The following is a 23,339-nucleotide window of genomic DNA, read 5'->3' on the forward strand; positions in this document are numbered from 1 at the left end:
AATATCGGACTGGATAACTATTCCCTTCTTCAGGGGATCTTCCCAACCTAGGGACTGAACCCAGGTCTCCCACATTGTGGGCAGATTTTTTACCACCTGAACCACCAGGGAAGCCTGTACCTCCTAAGAATATTTTAATTCCATCATGATGTCCAAGAGATTTAATGTCAATATAATACTATTTTCTAATATTCAAATATTCTAATTGCTTAAAAAGAGTATCCTAAATAGCTATTTTTACACTTGATACAATCAATATCTGTGCACTGCATTTGGTTGTGTATTGGTCAGGGTTGCTCTAAAGAAACAATATCAATAGGGCATATGTATGTGTGTTTATACTGTTTATAATATATGTGTCAATGTATAAATGTATATTTGTATATCAAAATACATATTTATGTTTTCATGTATGTTATATATATTTTATATAGAGAGGGGTAAAGAGGTGTTGGTGAGGGAAAGAGTGAGGGAGAGGGAGGAATGGAGATTGATAAATTGACTCATTCATTCATTCAAAGGAATTGTCACATGCATTCATGTGGACTATGCTTTCTGTCACTTTAGTTTTGCTTCTTATAATGTCAATTAAATATAATCATATAATATTTAAGGCTTCCCAGGTGGTGCAGTGATAAAGAATGTGCCCGCCAATGCAGGAGACGCAGGAGACGGGGGTTCAATCCCTGGGTCAGGAAGATCCTTGGAGGAGGAAATGGCAACCCACTCCAGTATTTCTTGCCTGGAAAAATTCCATGGACAGAGGAGCCTGGTTGGCTGCAGTCCATGGGGTCTCAAACAATTGGATCTGACTGAACGACACAACACACACACACACACACACACACCATATTTAGTGGTATGGATATAGACAGTTGGTTTCTTCATTTATCAGCTGATGAACATTTGAATTGTTTCCCATATTTGGCATTTATGAATAATGTTGATATGAATATGCTTATACACATCCAGATTGGACATGGTTTCATTTCTCTTGGGTTGATACCTACTAGAATTGCTGCATTGTATTGGAGAAGGCAGTGGCGCCCCACTCCAGTACTCTTGCCTGGAAAATCCCATGGACGGAGGAGCCTGGTGGGCTGCAGTCCATGGGATCGCTAAGAATCGGACACGACTGAGCGACTTGATTTTCACTTTGACTTTCCGGCACTGGAGAAGGAAATGGCAACCCACTCCAGTGTTCTTGCCTGGAGAATCCCAGGGACGGGGGAGCCTGGTGGGCTGCTGTCCGTGGGGTCGCACAGAGTCAGACACGACTGAAGCGACTTAGCAGCAGCAGCAGCATGGTGAGTGTGTATTTAACTTCTTAAGAATATCCCAAACTATTTTCCAAAGTGATTGTGTTATTCTCTATTACCATTAGCAATTCAAGAGCATTCTACTTTTACCACATCCTGCCAACACTTAGTATTTTGTATTTTAGCTCTTTTATTTGGTACATAATTGTATCTCATATGGTTTTAGTTTGCATTTTTTCTGATGACTGACAGGGTTGGCATCTTTTTATGGGTTTCTTGGCCATTTGTATATCTTCTTTTGTGAAGTGTCTATTCAAAACATTTGACAATTTAAAACAACACTTTGGGTTGTTTTCTTGTTAATGAGTTGCAAGAGTTCTTTGTACAGTAGGTCTTTTATCAGACATGTATTTGTGAATATCATCTCCTGACCTTCACATTGCCTTTCATTTTCTTAATGGTGTTATTCAATGGGAAGAAGTTTTTAATCCGGATGAAGTCTAGCTTCTTAGAGTTTCTTTTTGCTTATGTCTTCGTGTTGTATTTAAGAATCTTTACCTAACTTAAGGTCAGAAATTTTCTCTTTTCTTCTAAAAGAAAATATTTTCAAATGTCTTAAATGCATGTATAAATTATCATAGTTTCTAAGATTGTACCACCATAGTTTACAAATGGTGTGATCACTCATCTAGAGCCAGACATCCTGGAATATAGTCAAATGGGCCTTAGGAAGCATCACTATGAACAAAGCTAGTGGCGGTGATAGAATTCCAGTTGAGCTATTTCAAATCCTAAAAGATGATGCTGTGAAAGTGCTACACTCAATATGCCAGCAAATCTGGAAAACCTAGCAGTGGCCACAGGATGGGAAAAGGTCAGTTTTCATTCCAGTCCCAAAGAAAGGCAATGCCAAAGACTGCTCAAACTATTGCACCATTGTACTCATCTCACACGCTAGCAAAATCATGCTCAAAATTCTCCAAGCCAGACTTCAACAGTACAAGAACCATGAACTTGCAGATGTTTAAGTTGGATTTAGAAAAGGCAGAGACCTGAGATCAAATTGCTAACATCCACTGTAACACTGAAAAAGCAAGAGAGTTCCAGAGAAACATCTACTGCTTTATTGACTATGCCAAAGCCTTTGACTGTGTAGACCACAACAAACTGGGAAATTTTTAAAGAGATGGGAATACCAGACCACCTGACCTGCCTCCTGAGAAATCCGTATGCAAGTCAAGAAGCAACAATTAGAACTGAACATGGAACAACAGACTGGTTCCAAATTGGGAAAGGAGTTCGTCAAGGCTGTATATTGTCACCCTTCTTATTTAACTTGCATGCAGAGTACTTCATGTGAAATGCCAGGCTGGATGAAGGACAAGCTGGAATCAAGATTGCTGGGATAAATATCAATAACCTCAGATATCAGATGATACCACCCTTATGGCAGAAAGTGAAGAAGAACTAAAGAGCCTCTTGATGAAAGTGAAAGAGGAGAGTTAAAAAGTTGGCTTAAAACTCAACATTCAGAAAACTAAGATCATGGCATCTGGTTCCATTGCTTCCTGGCAAATAAATAGGAAAACAATGGAAACAGTGACAGACTTTATTTTCTTGGGCTCTACAAGCACTGCAGATGGTGACTGTAGCCATGAAATTAAAAGACACTTGCTCCTTGGAAGAAAAGCTATGACCAACCTAGACAGCATATTAAAAAGCAGAGATATTACTTTGCCAACAAAGGTCTGTCTAGTCAAGATTATGGTTTTTCCAGTAGTCATGTATGAATGTGAGCGTTGGACTCTAAAGAAAGCTGAGCACTGAAGAATTGATGCTTTCGAACTGTGGTGTTGGAGAAGACTCTTGAGAGTCGCTTGGATTGCAAGGAGATCCAACCAATCCATCCTAAAGGAAATCAGTCCTGAATATTCATTAGGAGGATTGATGCTGAAGCTGAAACTCCGATACTTTGGCCATCTGATGCAAAGAACTGACTTACTGGAAAAGACCCTGATGCTGGGAAAGGTTGGAGGTGGGAGGAGAAGGGGACAACAGAGAATGAGATGGTTGGATGGCATCGCCAACTCAATGGACATGAGTTTGAGTAAGATCTGGGAGTTGGTGATAGGGAAGCCTGGCGTGCTGCAGTCCATGGGGGCTCAAAGAGTTGGACACGACTGAGCTACTGAACTGAAATGAGTTTACAAATTTAGTTCTATGATCCATTTTGATTATTTTAATTCCTGTGTGATATAAAAGTTAAAGTTCTTTTCTTCCCTTTTCTCCCTGGAGATCTGGTCATTACAGCACCATTTATTACAAGGTTTTCATTTTCCATTGAATTACAGGAGCATTTTTGCTAAATATCAATTGATCAATATATGTGTTAACTGATTTTTGAACTCTTGGTTCTGTTTTATGCATCTATGTGTGTGCTAAGTCACTTCAGTGGTGTCTGACTCTTGGTGACCCCATGGACTCTTCTGTGATCCCCAGGCTCTTCTGTCCCTGGGGATTCTCCAGGCAAGAATACTGGAGGGGGTTGCCATGTCCTCCTCCAGGAGATCTTCCCAACCCAGGGATCAAACCCATGTCTCCTGTATTACAGGTGGATACTTTATGGTCTGAGCCACCAGGGAAGCCCAGAATAAGTCTTGAAATTAGGTAGTTTAATTCTCTAAATCTGTTTTTCTTTTAAAAATTGTAATAAATAATTGAGGTTCATATAAACTTCACATAAGGTTTAGTATCAGCATGAAAATTTCTAACAACAACAACAAAAACTTCTGGGGCTTGTTAAAGAAATTTTTTAGTTTGGAGTACTTTTGTATTTACAGAAAGTTATAGATAAATAGTACAGTGAGGTACAAGTGATGTTACTATGTTGTCAAACTTATACAAACCATTAATCTGAACCATAATTTTGGATTTTCTCATGATTGTTTTTATTTTTCTTTTCTATGACAAAATTTGTCCCCAAAACATGAACTAATAACATCTTTCGGTATTGACATAGACAAATTCACCATGTTAGAATGTCATTCTTCAATCTGAAGTCCCATCTGTCTTTTTTGATTTTCCATTAGTTTTCCATGAAGGTCCTTGTTCTGTTCCAGGATCCAATCCAGAACACATTGCATTCCTTTTCTTTGTTTTTCTTTTTTATCATGTCTCCTTAGTCTCCTCTTATCTGTGATGATTTATTAGTCTTTTCTTACTTTTTATAACAGTTTTGCAGAGCATTGGTTAGGGTTTCTGTTAGAATGTCAGTCAGTTCACGTTTGTCTGATTAGACTGGAATTATTTTGGGGGGTGGTGGAGAAGGATAGCACAGAGGTGAGTGTCCTTCTCATTGCTGCTGCTAAGTCGCTTCAGTCATGTCCGACTCTGTGCGACCCCAGAGACAGCAGCCCACCAGGCTCCCCCGTCCCTGGGATTCTCAAGGCAAGAACACTGGAGTGGGGTGCCATTTCCTTCTCCAATGGATGAAAGTGAAAAGTGAGAGTGAAGTCGTTCAGTTGTGTCCAACTCTTAGTGACCCCATGGACTGCAGCCCACCAGGCTTCTCCGCCCATGGGATTTTCCAGGCAAGAGTACTGGACTGGGGTGCCATTGCCTTCTCCGTCCTTCTCATTATATCAGAGTAAATGACATCCACATGTCTGATCATTGGTATGTTAACCTTGATCCCTTGGTTATGGTGTTACAGTTTACCCTTGTACAACACTGGAGTTAAGGGCATAACCTTCCCCACAGTTGAAAATCCAAGTATAATTTATCGTCTGCCCTTTGTGTTTGTGGTTCCTCTGTATCCATGAATGTGAATCTATGGATGATTCAACCAACCAGGAATCATGTGGCGCCATATATATATATATAAAACTTGGCTAGCGTGTGAGCTGTATGCTAGTCAGTACATTCTTTGGCATCACCCTTCTTTGTGATTGGAATGAAAACTGACTTTTCTCAGTCCTATGGCCGCTGCTGAGTTTTCCAAATTTACTAGCATATTGAGTGCAGCACTTCAACAGCATCATCTTTTGGGATTTGAAGTAGCTCAGCTAGAATTCCTTCACCTCCTCTAGCTTTGTTTGTAATGATGCTTCCTAAGGTCCACTTGACTTCGCACCCCAGACTGTCTGGTTCTGAGTTCAGTTCAGTCGCTCAGTCGTGTCCGACTCTTTGCAACCCCATGAATCGCAGCAAGCCAGCCCTGTCCATCACCAACTCCTGGAGTTCACTCAAACTCACGTCCATTGAATTGGTGATGCCATCCAGCCATCTCATCCTCTGTCGTCCCCTTTTCCTCCTACCCTCAATCCCTCCTAGCATCAGAGTCTTTTCCAATGAGTCAACTCTTCGCATGAGGTGGCCAAAGTACTGGAGTTTCAGCTTTAGCATCATTCCTTCCAATGAACACCCAGGGCTGATCTCCTTCAGAATGGACTGGTTGGATCTCCTTGCAGTCCAAGGGACTCTCAGGAGTCTTCTCTTCTAGGTCAGTGATTACAGCATCATGGTTATCTGTGCCATTAAGATATTTTTTGGTACAATTCTTCATGTATTCTTGCGACCTCTTCTTAATAGTTTCTTCTTCTGTTAGGTCCATACAGTTTCTGTCCTTTATTGAGCCCATCTTTGCATGAAATGTTTCCTTGTTATCTCTCATTTTCTTGAAGAGATCTCTAGTCTTTCCCATTCTATATTTTTCCTCTATTTCCTTGGATTTTTCACTAAAGAAGGACTTCTTGTCTCTCCTTGCCCTTCTTTGGAACTCTGAATTCAGCTGGGCATATCTTTCCCTTTCTCCCTTGCCTTTCATTTCCCTTCTTTCTTCAGCTATTTGTGAAGCCTCCTCAGATAACCACTTTGCCTTCTTGCATTTAATTTTCTTGGGGATGATTTTAGTCACTGCCTGCTGTACAATGTTACAAACCTCCATCCATAGTTCCCCAGGCTTCTGTCTACCAGATCTAATCCCTCAAATATATTCATCACTTCCACTGTCTAATCACAAGTTATTTGACTTATAATATTGTAAATCAATTATATTTCAATAAATATAAATACATAGATGAGGGGAAATGACATGAATATATAATTCTTAAAGCCAAAAAAAGGTTTAAAGTGGCCCTTAAATGTACAGAGATGTTCAACTTCACTCATAATAAGAGAAATACAAATTGAAGCTATACCAAGGTACAATTACTCACCAGTTGACAAAAGTTCAAAAGCTTGAGTTAAAAATCCAATCTTCTTGTCAAGGCTGTGAGTAAACAGATAGTTTCATATATTGTTAGTATCCAGGCAAACAGTACCACCCTTACAGGTGGTAATTGGGGCCGGAAGACTGGAAAGTGACCCCCACTTGCTGGTGCTCATGTCTTTTTAATTCCTTACTTTTGAGTGTGCCTGGGACCTATGACTTGCTCCTAACCAACAGGTGTCACTCCTGTAATGATGGTACGTTATGAGGGGCTCCATTTAGAGCCTACTTGCTCAATTCTGACAACAAAGTAAGTTAATGTGGACGTAGATACTTTTGCAGTCAGGCCTCTGGATGAGAACACAAACCAGCAGACCTCCCGGTTACCGCTTTGTAAGACCCTACTCAGAGAACTGGGCTTCCCAGGTGGCATTGGTGGTAAGGAACCCACCTGTCAATTCAGGAGACATTAAAGATGTGGGTTCAACCTCTGGGTCAGGAAGATCCTCTGGAGGAGGCCATGGCAACCCACTCCAGTGTTCTTGCCTGGAGACTCCCATGGACAGAGGAGCCTGATGGGCTACAGTCCACAGTGTCGCACAGAGTTGAACATGACTGCAGGGACTTAGCATTCATGCACACACACAGATAACTCAGTAAAGCCATGCCCAGACTTCTGGCCCCTAGTGACAATGAAATAATCAATGTGTTTTTTTTCCAAGCACTTAAAAAGTAATTCATTTTTCCTAAATTATAATGCCAAACCATAGCTGTCAAATAGAAAAATAACATATTATTTGAAAATAGTGTAGCCTGAAACAAATCATAATAGTTAAAGAACTGTTAAAATTCCAAACCCTTTGATGTCAGTAGAGTAGCTAACTTTCCTGGATCTTCCCTCCTGTTTCTAGAGATGTTCAAGGCACTTTCACAAAGACTCTTATTTAATTTTCTTAAAAAGAAAAATCTATGAAGTTGAGAATATCAATATCATTTTGAAATTAAAATCAAATTAAGAGCAATTAAAGCATTTACCCCAAAGTGCACAGTCCTTTACATGGCGCAGCCTGAATTTCAGGCCTAGTTTGTGTGATTCCTTTATGCATGATGTCTTCCAAATTTCTTGTCTGTTTATTTGGTTAGCCAGGAGGAGCTTACCCAGTCTTACATCTTTAATATATTCTCTGGCATACTAGAATTTTGTTTATATACTAAGAATAAACCATGGAATAAGATCAAAGGTAAATTATAGTGTTTAATAACAAAGTAAGGATCTTCTTCAAAATTAAATTATATTCTCATGGTCACACACCTTCCACCAGATTTTGAGGGTTGCAATGGCCACAGTGTAATACTGTGGTGTAATACTAAATTACACCTCATGCTTTCATTTTTGTGGGTAAGTACCAAAGACCACCACATGAAAGGAAATACACATGCAATACAAGTTTCACATCTCTGTTTTTGGTTAAATTTGCTTTTTAAAAATAACGGGTTTGCTATAGAATAAATCATCTTTGACATTAGCTGCAGAGACTGGATTGAGGAATAATGTTTAGCATGACATTTTCTATTTATCTTATATCAGGAAGGAATTAATAATAGAAGAGCAAAATGATAAATTAGAGGTTGAGACATGTTACATGCCTTTTTTCCTACCAGCCAAACATATTGGTATATACCAGGATCTCCAGGTCATGAAAGGAATCAAGTGATGAAATTAAGTTCCAGATGCAGTACTGGATTTCATACACTAGTTGTATATAGCATTGGAAAATTTTATGGAAGATAACTAAGCAGAAATCCTCTTTTCGTCTCCCAATGAAACATTTTTAAAACAGTGAAGAGATCATTCCTGGGTCAAGATTACTGGCCATGATCTTGTCATAATTACCCTGCATAATCTTCTGACAGCATCTGCAATAGTTCTGTCCACAAATGCTCTATCCCATTTCCTTTTGCAAATAGCTGTATCCCATTTCATTTGCAAATAGCTCTGTCCACAAATAACTCTATCCCGTTTCCATTATCTTCCCAAAATTTGTCAATAAATCATCCATTTTGCCTACCTTAATGTGCTCCAGCAGTTGTACATATAGTCTTATATTATGTTCAGTGTGATTCTAAGCATTCTGGGTGATTAAAAAACTCCTATAGGATGTGTTTCTATGCTTTAAAGAATGTGAAAGCCAGGAAACCAGTGCCTACATAAATGAGACACTTGCTGAACAATCTGGCCATTATAAAACTCAGTACCAAGTACAAAGCCAGACAAAGCCATTGTGGTTCACCAGGGATGGGTAGGTGAGTGCAGAAAGGGTGTAGAGTCTCTTCCTTGAGATCTGGGTTAGAACCAGTGTGGTTCTCAAAGTGTGGTTGCAAGCCCAGCAGTATCAGCACCTGTTGAATTAGAAACTCTGGAGTGGGGTCCACCATCTGCAGTTTATCTAATGCTCCAGATGATTCTGATGCAGCTAGAGTTGGATAATCTCTGCTATACATTATAAAGAGTAGATATTTTATGCGTATGATTCTGTATCCTTCTGATTATCACTCTTGACAAGAAGTACAAAGAATAAGAAGAAATTAAATTTTCAAGTAATTGTGGAACTTCATTACTGATATATGTTGTTGATGGTGACTTTTTAAAAAAAAAATACCTCTTAATCAGAGTAACATATTAAGATGGAGTTAATGATCAAAGTAATAAAAGGGGAGGTCTTTACCAACCAAAGTGGTCATGCAATCCCGAATTAGTTGTTCTCACTGTTGGACAAACCTGTATGCAAGACAAGAAGCAACAGTTAGAACCCCACATGAAACAATGGACTGGTTCAAAATTGGGAAAGGAGTATGTCAAGGCTATATGTTGTCACCCTGCTTATTTAACTTATTTGCAGAGCACATCATGCAAAATGCTAGGCTAGATGAATCATAAGCTGGAATCAAGATTGCTGGGAAAAATATCAATAACCTCAGCTAGGCAGATGACACCACTGTTATGGGAGAAGACGAAGAGGAACCAAACAGCCTCTTAATGAAGGTGAAAGAAGAGAGTGAAAAGCTGTCTTAAAACTCAACATTAAAAAAACTAAGATCATGGCATCTGATCCCATCAGTTCAGTTCAGTTCAGTTGCTCAGTCGTGTCCGACTCTTTGTGACCCCATGAATCGCAAAACGCCAGGCCTCCCTGTTCATCACCATCTCTCAGAGTTCACTCAGACTCATGTCCATCGAGTCCGTGATGCCATCCAGCCATCTCATCCTCGGTTGTCCCTTTCTCCTACTGCCCCCAATCCCTCCCAGCATCAGAGTCTTTTCCAATGAGTCAACTCTTCACATGAGGTGGCCAAAGTACTGGAGTTTCAGCTTCAGCATCATTCCCTCCAAAGAAATGCCAGGGCTGCTCTCCTTCAGAATGGACTGGTTGGATCTCCTTGCAGTCCAAGGGACTCCCAAGAGTCTTCTCCAACACCACAGTTCAAAAGCATCAATTCTTCTGCGCTCAGCCTTCTTCACAGTCCAACTCTCACATCCACACATGACCACTGGAAAAACCATAGCCTTGACTAGACGGACCTTAGTCGGCAAAGTAATGTCCCTGCTTTTGAATATGCTATTTAGTTGGTCATAACTTTTCTTCCAAGGAGTAAGCGTCTTTTAATTTCATGGCTGCAGTCACCATCTGCAGTGATTTGGGAGCCCAAAAAAATAAAGTCTGACACTGTTTCCACTGTTTCCCCATCTATTTCCCATGAAGTGATGGGACCGGATGCCATGATCTTCGTTTTCTGAATGTTGAGCTTTAAGCCAACTTTTTCACTCTCCTCTTTCACTTTCATCAAGAGGCTTTTTAGCTCCTCTTCGCTTTCTGCCATAAGGGTGGTGTCATCTGCATATCTGAGGTTATTGATATTTCTGCCGGAAATCTTGATTCCAGCTTGTGTTTCTTCCAGCCCAGCATCACTTCATGGCAAATAAATGGTGAAAAAGTGTAAACAGTGACAGATTTTATTTTCTTGGACTCCAAAATCACTGTGGATGGTAACTGCAGCCAGGAAATTAAAAGATGCTTGCTCCTTGGAAGAAAAGCGCTAAAAAGCAGAGATAGTACTTTGCCAACAAAGGTCCATCTAGTCAAATCTATCATTTTTCCAGCAGTCATGTAAGGATGCAAAAGTTGGATTATAAAGATGGTTGAGCACTGAGGAATTCATGCTTTTGAACTGTGGTGCTGGAGAAGACTCTTGAGTGTCTCTTTGACTGCAAGGAGATCAAACCAGTTAATTCTAAAGGAAATCAATCCTGAATATTAGTTAGAAGGACTGATGCTGAAGCTGAAGCTCTAATACTTTGGCCACCTGATGGGAAGAGCCTGCTCTTTGGAAAAGATCCTGATACTGGGAAAGATTGAAGTCAGGAGGAGCGGGGATGACAGAGGATGAGATGATTGAATGGCATCACTGACTCAGTAAATATGCTGTTGTTGCTGTTCATGCAGTTATCGCTGACTCTTTGCGACCCCATGGACTGCAGCACACCAGGCTTCCCTGTCCTTCACCATCTCCCGGAGTTTGCTCAGACTCGTGTCCATTGAGTCAGTGATGCCATCCAACCAACTCATTCTCTGTTGTCACCTTCCCCTCCTACCTTCAATTTTTACCTGCATCAGGGTCTTTTCCATTGAGTTGACTCTTCCTATCAGGTGGCCAACGTATTGGAGTTTCAGCTTCTCTGGGAGATGGTGAACTACAGGGAAACCTGGTGTACTACAGTCCATGGGGTTGCAAAAAGTTGGACATGACTGAGCAACTGAACAACAACTGATGGACAACTCTCCTGCCCCCTTTAATTCATATACAGATGATCTAAACTATGGATTTGCTTCAGTATGACAATCACATATGATAATACCTGGAAGTGGTGGAAGTTAAGTTACCTAATGACTCAAAAGTCTGCCATGGTTCTTAAATCATCAGAATTAGCTGTTCACATAAATTGCTGGGACCCACCATCCAGAATTTCTGACTCACTGGGTTTGTAGCAGGGCCTGAAATTTTGCGTTTTGGAGAAGTTCCCCAGTGCTGTGAAGCTGATCTGGCTTGAGTAGGGACCAACCTTAAGAACCACTGACATGGGTGGTTCCTCCTGACATGATCATATTGGGTCCTGATGCTCAACTTTTACAAAATCAATACTCACAGATGTTGGTGGAGAGGAAAGTCATGTTTAATCAGAATGCCAGCTCTCTAGGGAGAAGGTGAACTTGTGTCTCCCAAAAACATCTCCGAAGATTCTGCTCAGCCATGTTGATGTATGGCAAAACCAATATAGTATTCTAAAGTAAAATAAAGTAAAAAAAAAAAAAAAGAAGTAGGAAGTAATATCAGTTAATCATTGGGATGGGGGTCAGAGTCCTTTCTATCCCCTCTGCATGCCAGCTTGAGTGCAGGCTTATCGACTCCTCATAATCTTTCTTTATATCTTGTCTGGTCCCCACAGTTTGTTTGGAAGGTTACTGAACCAGAAGCTAGGGAAGGTATCTGATCATCTGTCAAATGCTTATTCTTCACTTCTATTATACTTCTTTCATCTCCAGAGAGACTCAAAAAGTTAGGCAAAATATTGTGTGATCCAAAGATCTGAAAAGTGTGTCAGAACTGGAGATAAGTCGAACACAGAGTTCCTGGTTTAAGGTTAGCGTCAAGACAAAGGGACATCTTGCTGAGAACTCTTTCCTGCAAAGAGCTTTTTCCTGCCCAAAGCTGCAGTACTGATCCTTGTCAGTACTTGCCATAGTTATTTTCGTCCTTGTCAGTACTTGCCTTGTGTCAGAACTTGCCATAGTTATTTTCTCTAATTTTTCAGGCTTTTGAACTTGTAGCTTTTGTGAATCTCACAGCCATTTTTGTTTCTCTTTGGTATTTTTAGAAACTTTTCTGTAGAACTGTTGGGTCAGTAGGACCTCCCTGACCTCTAGTTTGGTTAATTTACAGGAAAACATTATCTTTTGCCCCCTTCTATTCTCAACTGTCATCTAGTGTTTGTAAATAAAACTGGAACAGATGAAATATTTGGCTTTAGTTGGTATTTTCACTGTGCTAATGAAATGCAAGAATTCATAAAAGTGGGAGAAGCAGTGTTTATATAATGTGATATGGTTGGATTTTTTTCTAAGGGTGATTGTTTTAGCCAAGTGTTATTGGTTCTTCTTTCTGTGGTTCATTTTTTACAATCTGGGGAGTTCATTAGGATATGGAACTATGGAAAATGGTGTTGACACGTGCTTTAATACATGTATTCTGAGACTTCCCCCCGACCCAACCTTTTAAACTTACCTGGACTCAGATATGTGAGTTATTTACAAGAAAAATATTTTCATTTTGGTTTTACTTTCTCTTTTGCTTTCATGTCCAGTGAAATGCACTCTCTGGTACAATTCACGTGTGGCATAGTTGTTTGCAGAGAACTTCGTTTGTTAAGATATAATACTTTCCCAAACAGACATACAACCTCATGGCTCTTTATGACCAATAGGTTTTAAGAAGCCTAAAACATCTATTTCAAGGGACTTTTCCCAACTGCCCTATATTTTTGTCCAGACAGTTTTATGGCCATATTGATCTGTGGATATTATACCTTTTAGGATTAAATTCAGCTAATACTTATTTTTTTGGTAAGCATGTCATGATATGTTTTTACATGCTAGCAATAGATTCATTTGGGAAAAACTTATAGCATGCCAGAAAGTGGATGTAAAATAAGGTGCATAAATAATTTGAGCAGAATAATTTAAAGATATATAACTGAAAACTATTATAATTTTAACAGCTACCTAAAATATACATTTATATGTTTATTTTAAACTAATACCAGATTAAAGTGCTGAATAATTTCAAGTAATAACCTATAGAAACTACATTCTTAAGGAAAGCTTTGTTTTGATTTTAAAATGCAACTCTTGAGAGGTAAGGTCACATATCCAACAGGGTGATCAATTTTAAAGTAAAAGTAAAACTATGAAAAGGACTGATGTAAATATAAGTCACATGTACTTTGAAGACAGAATCATCCTGTTCTCATAAGGATGAGTATACAGGTATCCCAGTTATCTTATAACTACTCAGTTATCTTCTGTCATGTATAGGCTTGATGTTTATACAGTCACCTTATGGATTTCAGAATGAGTTATTTGATGTCAGGGAAAGTTGACATCAATAGTCCAGACAACAAGGACCTATTGTAGAGCACAAGGAACTATATTCAATATCTTGTAATAAACTATAATGGAAAAAACCTCAAAAACTATATGTATATATACATATACATATATATGTGTATATATATGCCTGCATATGTACGTGTGACTGAATCACTTTGCTGTACACCTGAAACTAATATAACATTGTAAATTAACTATACTTGAAATTTTTTAAAATGAGGAAAGAAATCCAGAGGTAATTTTAGTTGTTTGTCTCTAATGTGCTTTAGTATATATATGCTGTGTGCTTAGCTTCTCAGTCGTGTCCAACTCTTGGCGACCCCAGGGACTGTAGCCCGCCAGTCTACTCTGTCCATGGGGATTCTCCAGGCCAGAATACTGGAGTGGGTTGTCATGCCCTGTTCCAGAGGATCTTCCCAACCCAGGGATCGAACCCAGGTCTCCCGCATTGCAGGTGGATTCTTTACCAACGGAGCCCCTGGGGAAGCTGGCAGTGTTGCACATATGTAATGTTGCATATTACTATTTTAGTGAGCATACCCGCAAATGGCATTCTCTGTTTCTTTTTATCATTAACAGGGAGAAGCAGGACCTCCAGGTGCTCCGGGGCAGGATGGATCTCGAGGAGAACCTGTGAGTACCTTCTGGAGTCAGTTCTAAAGGATGACGTTCTTCATCCGTCATGAAATCCTTTGACTATTTAAGTTCGCCTCTTCTCCTCCCAGATGTGTACGAACTGTGGAATGCTGTAAAGTATAAAATAGTCAACCTTCTTTTACAAACTGGGTAAGGTTTTGCTAACAGGAAATTTATGCACTGATTGAATCTATCACAAAAATGTCAAGCAGGTGCTTGACATGACAAGGAATCATGGCAGTGGATAGTGAAGGTATTTAGGTTTAACCTCTCCTCCTAAACCAGCAAATAGAAAGCTGGGAGTTACAGAGTGGGACTTCATCCCCTCCTCTGCCCCGTGCCATCCGTTCAGAGAAGGCAAGGAAAGATCACTTAATCCTTTTTTTCTAACTCCTCTGTCCTTCTTGCTGACTGGTGGGAAGGAAGCAAGGTTTGCTGCACCAGGAGATATACTCTGTTGGGAAAGCAATTAGAAGATTAAATATCTAAAGTTTGCCCATGTTGTCTGGATATAATTCTTCTGGTCTGTATTCTCTTCCAATTAAGAATGTATATCATTATGTTTTTCTGTTGTTTTGCCAGTCACTGAAACTTTGGTTTTTAGAAATATATCCCACGAAGATTGATCTTTACCAAAGATCAGATATTTGTGTGTGTGTGTGAAAAAGCTTTGAAAAACAGGGGAAAAAATTGTATTAGGTTTTGTGATGCAAAGAAATGAAGACTCCTCTGTTGTGTGTGATGCTGGTTTTAAGTATTTTTGATGAAGATTTTTGGCCCCACTAAAAGGAATGTGTTCACTTTATTTGTTCTATAAATGGGGCAGCCAAGAAAATTAGTAGTGCTTAAGTAGGAAGGACAGAGAGCTTATATAAACTCTTTAAAGCTAATTAAACACAGCTTGTAGAAGCAGGATGGTGATTCATCCCTGCAGACATTGATAAATGTGAGCACTAACTCTTGGAATTAAAATTGAGGATAAAGGATGTATTTTACTGGGAAATGATGATCTTGCTTTAAAGTACAACTGCATGCACAGGCCTGTTCCTTGAAACTTAAAGGCTGGTACTGATCAATCCTAAGAGTACTTTATTTATTTATTTATTTTTAAATTTATTTATTTTAATTGGAGGCTATTTACTTTATAATATTGTATTGGTTTTGCCATACATTGACATGAATCTGCCACGGGTGTACGTGTGTTCCCCATCCTGAACCCCCCCTCCCTCCTCCCTCCCCATCCCATCCCTCTGGGTCATCCCAGTGCACCAGCCCCAAGCACCCTGTATCATGCATTGAACCTGGACTGGCGATTCATTTCACATAAGAGTACTTTAGTCCTAAGGGTAATTTACTTTCTGAGTGGCAAATGATTCTCAGTTAACTTCAATCCAGGTAACAAACTCAGTTCTACCACTTGTTGGATTTATTAGCATTGGTTTCAACTGTATATCACTGTGTTTAAGAATTATAATCTTTTAGTCATTCATTCAATAAGCATCTACTGTCTGCTTTGTGCCAGACATTATATTAATTGAGGAGAAAATGAAGATGAATTTGTCATGGTCATGCCCTCAAGGAGTCAGATGTACCAATAGACAAAAACATCGTATAAAATGTTCTGGAGTGAGATACGAGGTGGGGATGGAGGAGGCTTGCAAAGTTGGCAGAGATGTATGTGATGCTAAATAGGACGTCATTGAAAAGGATACATTCTTATTTTAATAACCATTTATTGAGATATGATTCAAATACTACTGTATAAAATTTATCTATTTAAAGAGTAAACAAGATGCTTTCTTGGCCAAATTCTGGAGGAGGAATAAGAGCTGTCTAGTTGTTTGGTCTCCTAAGGCAGCAACCTGTAACATGTTCCAAAACACGAGAAAACTGACATCAGTTGACCGCTTAGAACAGACGGAGGGGATGTGATAGAACTAATGAATGAGGGTGTAGAGGTAGGCAGAGGCCAAAGCAAAACGTGTCTTGTATGTCTGTGCTATTTGGACTTGAATCTGAGCGTTGTCAGCGTCATTCAAGTGTTCTAAGGAGGGAAGTAAGGTGTTCAGTGACATTTTAGGAATGTCACTCCCACAGCAGAATGAGAATGGGAGGTGGAGGGCAGAGCATGCAGGAGGCCAGCTGAGCCCAACAGCCCCACCTCCCTCTGAAGCAGGGACATTCAGAGTTGGGAAGGGGAGAGGGCGTCTAATTTGAAATGAACTAAGAAAGCAACAACAATGCCCAGAGGTCAACTGGATGTGAGCAATATGAAAAAGGATGTCTCTCAAAGTCTTACCCCACATCTGGAGGCACAGGAAGACCAAGCAGTGAATAGGAACTAGAGTCAACAAGGATTTATTTCAGCTGGGGAGGTGATCCTATGATAGTTTCAAATGGGACAGTAGCAAAGTCATTTAAAGAAGAGCCCCATGATTTGCATAATTAGCATAGATATAGAAAATGGGGACTAATGTAGTTCCAATAAGAAAAAGTAGGTCAATTCAAGACAGTTTAAGAAGAATTTCTATGAATCTACTAGGTAGATTTCAAGAGTTTCTAAGAATCTACTAGGTATAGTAGATAGAAAAGTGTTCCCCGCCAGGGTATCAGATCTTAATAACTAAAACATGTAAATGTTATTGTATCTGAAAACAGGGTCTTTGCAGGTGTGATTAAATTAAGGATCTTTAATGTGGGCTATCCTGGCTTGTCTGAAGGGAAGCACATCTAATCAGTCAAGAGCAGAACTGAAGTTTCTGAAGGGAGAGTGATATTGGAGTGATGGGGCTGCAAACCAAGGGATGCAGGCAAGCAGGCAGAAAAGGCAAGGGATGGATTCTCCCCTGGAGCCTCTGGGGGAGTGCAGACTTCTGGCCTCTAGAGCTGTGAGAAAATAGCATTCTGTTGCTTTAAGCTACCAAGTTTGTGGTAAATTTTTACAGCAGTCATGGGAGATGAGTACAGTAGACCAGTCTTTAACCATCATTTATGTAACAAATCTATGTAAAAAGCCCATAGTGATATGATACACACCAAACTGTTCATAGCACATGTATTGATTAAAAATATTTGGGTTCAAAGCAAATAGATAAACAGCTTTAAATGACAGTTTGGTTAAAAGTGAAGCTCTTCAATCATTAGAATTTTCTGATTCACGAATTTTGTTAAACCTCTCATGTGTTTTGCAAAACTTCTTTTGTCCACTTCATATTTTTCGACATTTTTGCTTTGTTTAGTAACTTTCATCCCATCTGTCTGCTCTGTACTATTCATCATATTGCAAAATTGGAATAACTTAATTGTCAGATACATTACTGTATATGTAAACCATAGTATAAAAATATAATATTCTAGTTTACATAAAATGTAATGGCTTCCCTGGTAGCTTGATCTGTCTGCCCTCTGATGCCCTCTCGCAACACCTACTGTCTTACTTGGGTTTCTCTTACCTTGGATGTGGGGTATCACTTCACGGCTGCTCCAGCAAAGCGCAGCTGCTGCTCCTTACCTTGGATGAGGGGTATCTTCTCATGGCCACCCCTCCTGACCTTGAATGTGGAGTAGCTCCTCTCAGCCCTTCTGCGCCTGCACAGTTGCTGCTCCTTGGACGTGAGGTTGCTGCTCTTGGCCACTGCCCCTGACTTCAGGCATGGAGTGTCTAACTCAGTGAAACTAAGCCATGCTGTGTGGGGCCACCCAAGACAGACGGGTCATGGTGGAGAGGTCTGACAGAATGTGGTCCACTGGAGAAGGGCATGGCAAACCACTTCAGTATTCTTGCCTTGAGAACCCCATGAACAATATGCAAAGGCAAAATGATAGGATACTGAAAGAGGAACTCCCCAGGTTGGTAGGTGCCCAATATGCTCCTGGAGATCAGTGGAGAAATAACTCCAGAAAGAATGAAGGGATGGAGCCAAAGCAAAAACAATACCCCGTAGTGGATGAGAACAGTGATAGAAGCAAGGTCCGATGCTGTAAAGAGCAATATTGCATAGCTACCTGGAATGTTAGGTCCATGAATCAAGGCAAATTAGAAGTGGTCAAACAGGAGATGGCAAGAGTGAACGTTGATATTCTAGGAATCAGCGAACTAAAATGGACTGGAATGGGTGAATTTAACTCAGATGACCATTGTATCTACTACTGTGGGCAGGAATCCCTTAGAAGAAATGGAGGAGCCATCATGGTCAACAAAAGAGTCCAAAAGGCAGTACTTAGATGCAATCTCAAAAATGACAGAATGATCGCTGTTCATTTCCAAGGCAAACCATTCAATATCACAGTAATCCAAGCTTATGCTCCAACCAGTAACGCTGAAGAAGCTGAAGTTGAATGGTTCTATGAAGACCTACAAGACCTTTTAGAACTAACACCCAAAAAAGATGTCCTTTTCATTATAGGGCACTAGAATGCAAAAATAGGAAGGCAAGAGATTCCTGGAGTAATAGGCAAATTTGGCCTTGGAGTACAGAATGAAGCAGGGCAAAGGCTAATAGAGTTTCACCAAGAGAACACACTGGTCATAGCAAACACCCTCTTCCAACAACACAAGAGAAAACTCTGCACATGTACATCACCAGATGGTCAATATTTAAATCAGATTGATTATATTCTTTGCAGCCAAAGATGGAGAAGGTCTATACAGTCAGCAAAAACAAGACCAGGAGCTGACTATGGCTCAGATCATTAACTCATTATTGCCAAATTCAGACTTAAATGGAAGAAAGTAGGGAAAACCACTAGACCATTCAGGTATGACCTAAATCAAATCCCTTATGATTATACAGTGGAAGTGAGAGATAGATTTAAGGGACTAGATCTGATAGACAGAGTGCCTGAAGAACTATGGATGGAGGTTCATGACATTGTACAGGAGACAGGGATCAAGACCATCCCCAAGAAAAAGAAATGCAAAAAGACAAAATAGTTGTCTGAGGAGGCCTTACAAATAGCTATGAAAAGATGAGAAGTGAAAAGCAAAGGAGAAAAGGATATATTCCCATTTGAATGCAGAATAGCATTCTCCTAAGAATAGCAAGGAGAGATAAGAAAGCCTTCCTCGGCAATCAATGCAAAGAGATAGAGGAAAACAATAGAATGGGAAAGATTAGAGATCTCTTCAAGAAAATTAGAGATACCAAGGGAACATTTCATGCAAAGATGGGCTCGATAAAGGACAAAAATGGTATGGACCTAACAGAAGCAGAAGATATTAAGAAGAGGTGGCAAGAATACACAGAAGAACTGTACAAAAAGATGTTCATGACCCAGATAATCACAATGGTATGATCACTCACCTAGAGCCAGACATCCTGGAATGTGAAGTCAAGTGGGCCTTAGAAAGCATCATTACAAACAAAGCTAGTGGAGGTGATGGAATTCCAGTTGAGCTATTTCAAATCCTGAAAGATGATGCTGTGAAAGTGCTGCACTCAATATGCCAGCAAATTTGGAAATCTCAGCAGTGGCCACAGGACTGGAAAAGGTCAATTTTCATTCCAATCCCAAAGAAAGGCAATGCCAAAGAATGCTCAAACTACCACACAATTGCACTCATCTCACACGCTAATAAAGTAATGCTCAAAATTCTCCAAGCCAGGCTTCAGCAATACGTGAACCGTGGACTTCCAGATGTTCAAGCTGGTTTTAGAAAAGGCAGAGGTACCAGAGATCAAATTGCCAGCATCCTCTGGATCATTCAAAAAGCAAGAGAGTTCCTGAAAAACATCTATTTCTGCTTTATTGATTATGCCAAAGCCTTTTGCTGTGTGGATCACAATAAACTGTGGAAAATTCTGAAAGAGGTGGGAATACCAGACCACCTGACCTGCCTCTTGAGAAACCTATATGCAGGTCAGGAAGCAACAGTTAGAACTAGACATGGAACAACACACTGGTTACAAATAGGAAAAGGAGTATGTTAAGGTTGTATGTTGTCACCCTGCTTATTTAACTTCTATGCAGAGTACATCATGAGAAATGCTTGGCTGGAAGAAGCACAAGCTGGAATCAAGATTGCCGGGAGAAATATTGATAACCTCAGATATGCAGATGACACCACCCTTATGGCAGAAAGTGAAGAGGAACTAAAAAGCCTCTTGATGAAAGTGAAAGAGGCTTAAAGAGTTGGCTTAAAGTTCAACATTCAGAAAATGAAGATCATGGCATCTGGTCCCATCACTTCATGGGAAATAGATGAGGAAACAGTATAAACAGTGTAAGACTTTATTTTTTGGGGCTCCAAAATCACTGCAGATTGTAACTGTAGCCATGAAATTAAAAGATGCTTACTCCTTGGAAGGAAAGTTATGACCAACCTAGATAGCATATTCAAAAGCAGAGACATTACTTTGCCAACAAAGGTCTGTCTAGTCAAGGCTATGATTTTTCCAATGGCCATGTATGAATATGAGAGTTGGACTATAAAGAAAGCTGAGCGTTGAAGAATTGATGCTTTTGAACTGTGGTGTTGGAGAAGACTCTTGTGAGTCCCTTGGACTGCAAGGAGGTCTAGTCAGTCCATCCTCAAGGAGATCAGTCCTGGGTATTCACTGGAAGGACTGATGCTAAAGCTGAAACTCCAATACTTTGGCCACCTCATGTGAAGAGTTGACTCATTGGAAAAGCACCTCCTGGTGCTGGGAGGGATTGGGGGCAGGTGGAGAAGGGGATGACAGAGGATGAGATAGCTGGATGGCATCATCTCGATGGACATGAGTTTCAGTAGACTCTGGGAGTTAGTGATAGACAGATAGGGCTGGCGTACTGTGATTCATGGGGTCGCAAAGAGTCAGACACTACTGAGCGACTGAACTGAACTGAACTGAACTGGTAGCTCAGCTGGTAAAGAATCTTCTTGCAATGCAGGAGACCCCAATTCAATTCCTAGGTTGGGGTGGTCCCCTGGAGAAGGTAAGGATACACACTCAAGTATTCCTGGGCTTTCCTGGTGTCTTAGCTGGTAAAGAATCTGCTTGCAATGTGGGAGACCTGGGTTTGATCCTTGAGTTGGGAAGATCCCTTGGAATATAATAAAGTCTGATACTTTATTATGTAGGGAAACTATAGTATAAAAATATAATATTCTATGTTTATAGAAAATATCATACTCTCTGAATACGTATGCATAAGGACAGGGAGGCCTGGCGTGCTGCAATTCATGGGATCAGAGTCGGACACGACTGAGCGACTGAACTGAACTGGACTGAAGGAAGAATCTACATGATAAAAGTTTGGTTTAATCATGTTTTGGTTACTTTGCTTATTTTTCCTCCCCAGTTTGCATTTTGGTGCCTGCTTTTTGCTTGTCTGTGTTTTATTTTCTCCTGTCAACATGATATGGTTTTTGTAATACATTATAAAAATATAAGGCCTGGCTTTTGTGTATTTTGCAGTGTTTCTTTGTTTCTCAAACATATAAGTTTGTCAGGTTGTATTTCCATCTTTGTGCCAAGGAATGGCACAAAATCAAGATTGCTTCAAGGAATTCTCAGTTATTGGAAATGTGTTTTCTTAACTTCTTACTAAATCACTCTGAATTTACCTTGTGCAGTTAGGTGGATGGGGAGACAGGGCAGTAAGGGAACAGCATCATGCCAAATTTACTTGTAGTTGCCACAATAACTGTACACATTCTTTTTTGACCAAATTGGCTTTTAGGCCTATTATCATGTCAGTCAGCTACTTGGCTTTTGCTGGGGGTTGGTGACCAGGTTACCTGAACTGTCATCATTTCCCCTACTGTTCATCATAGCTGTTTTGTGCTGGTTGGAGCCCAGCAATGTCTTGTGTTTATCGTAGCTTTTCTTTCTCAAGTGTCTGATCCATCACATCCTTAGTTCTGTGATCACCAGCCCACCCACTGTGCACAGGGTGCAATGGCTCTTGGTGAAGACTTGCAGGCAGTACTTGGATTCCACTCTTCGAGCTAAGATCTCTGGAGCCCCACAAGGATGAAAGAAAGGATGCCACACTTCCTGGATCTATGGAGGTTAGCACATCTTTCTTTGTTAAGTCATTTTATTTTACACACACTTGCCGTATCATTTTTCCAGAGATGCAGATGTGGGGATTATTGTATTGTATTTGAGGACATTGGCTCATAGAGGCTTTTGCTTCATTTCCTCATACCTTCTGAACTCTTGCTAAACCACATCTTATGCTTCTCTTTGCAGTGTGTGTTAACTGCTGAGGTGGTCCGAGTTATCATTTACTTAAGAGACAAGTAGGTTTTTTGTTTCATCGCCTTTTCTGTGGTGCGACTATTTGGCATGACATTTTATGCACAGAGGTCAGGGGCAGAAAATCCTTGAGGGAAGTTAATGTTGAATTGCTATGGTTGTTTGCCACATGAAATAATCCACTTTATCATATACTAGCAATGTCGACGTGTCTTTATTTACTCACTTGGCTTAATTTTTTACTTAAGAGAGGTAAGAGGAAACAAAAACCCAACTAGTTTTGATATTGCTCTTATTTGATTTCCAATTGTATGGCAAGCTTTTTAAACTCGGTACATATTTGTAAGATTTTTTTTTTCCCCTACTCCCCTTTCAGGAACCAGGAGTGGCACTCCCTTGGTATGTGTTGAGTGAAACAACCTTTTAAACCTGATATGTGCTGTTAAGAATTTCACAAGGCACTTAGGGTGAAGCCAACTCACATTTAACAACTGAGAACATTTTGAAAATTCAATTGTCTTTATTATTGTAATAGTGCTAGTTCCAGAGTTTATGTTTTAAAACCTGATTGAGAATAACTCTTAGAGTGCATTTTGAATTAAAACACATAAATATCCCATTGGTCTACAAGTGTTAGTACACTTGTACCCAGTATATGCCACTTTTTGGTCTCCCAAAGAATGATGTTTGGCATTGTCATGACTGCAAAAATATCCTTTAATCTTAAAAGCAAACGTTGGCCTGTTATCTACAAATTAGTTCATCAATTTATGAATATGTTTCTTTCCTATTACAAATGATTCCACTGATATCGTAAAATCTGACC

General features: G+C 39.9%; 1 protein-coding gene across 2 annotated transcripts in view; it reads left to right on the forward strand.

The window, feature by feature from the left end:
• Positions 1–23,339, forward strand: part of COL21A1 (collagen type XXI alpha 1 chain) — a 243,345-nt gene that overhangs the window by 173,895 nt on the left and 46,111 nt on the right. For both annotated transcript variants that reach the window (XM_060403571.1, XM_060403570.1), the window contains one exon: positions 14,271–14,324. In XM_060403571.1, the coding sequence (XP_060259554.1) occupies positions 14,271–14,324 (54 nt within the window). The remainder of the gene's footprint in view (positions 1–14,270; positions 14,325–23,339) is intronic.

This window comes from Ovis aries, chromosome 20, assembly GCF_016772045.2.
Source record: "Ovis aries strain OAR_USU_Benz2616 breed Rambouillet chromosome 20, ARS-UI_Ramb_v3.0, whole genome shotgun sequence".
NCBI classification, from domain to species: Eukaryota; Metazoa; Chordata; class Mammalia; order Artiodactyla; family Bovidae; genus Ovis; species Ovis aries.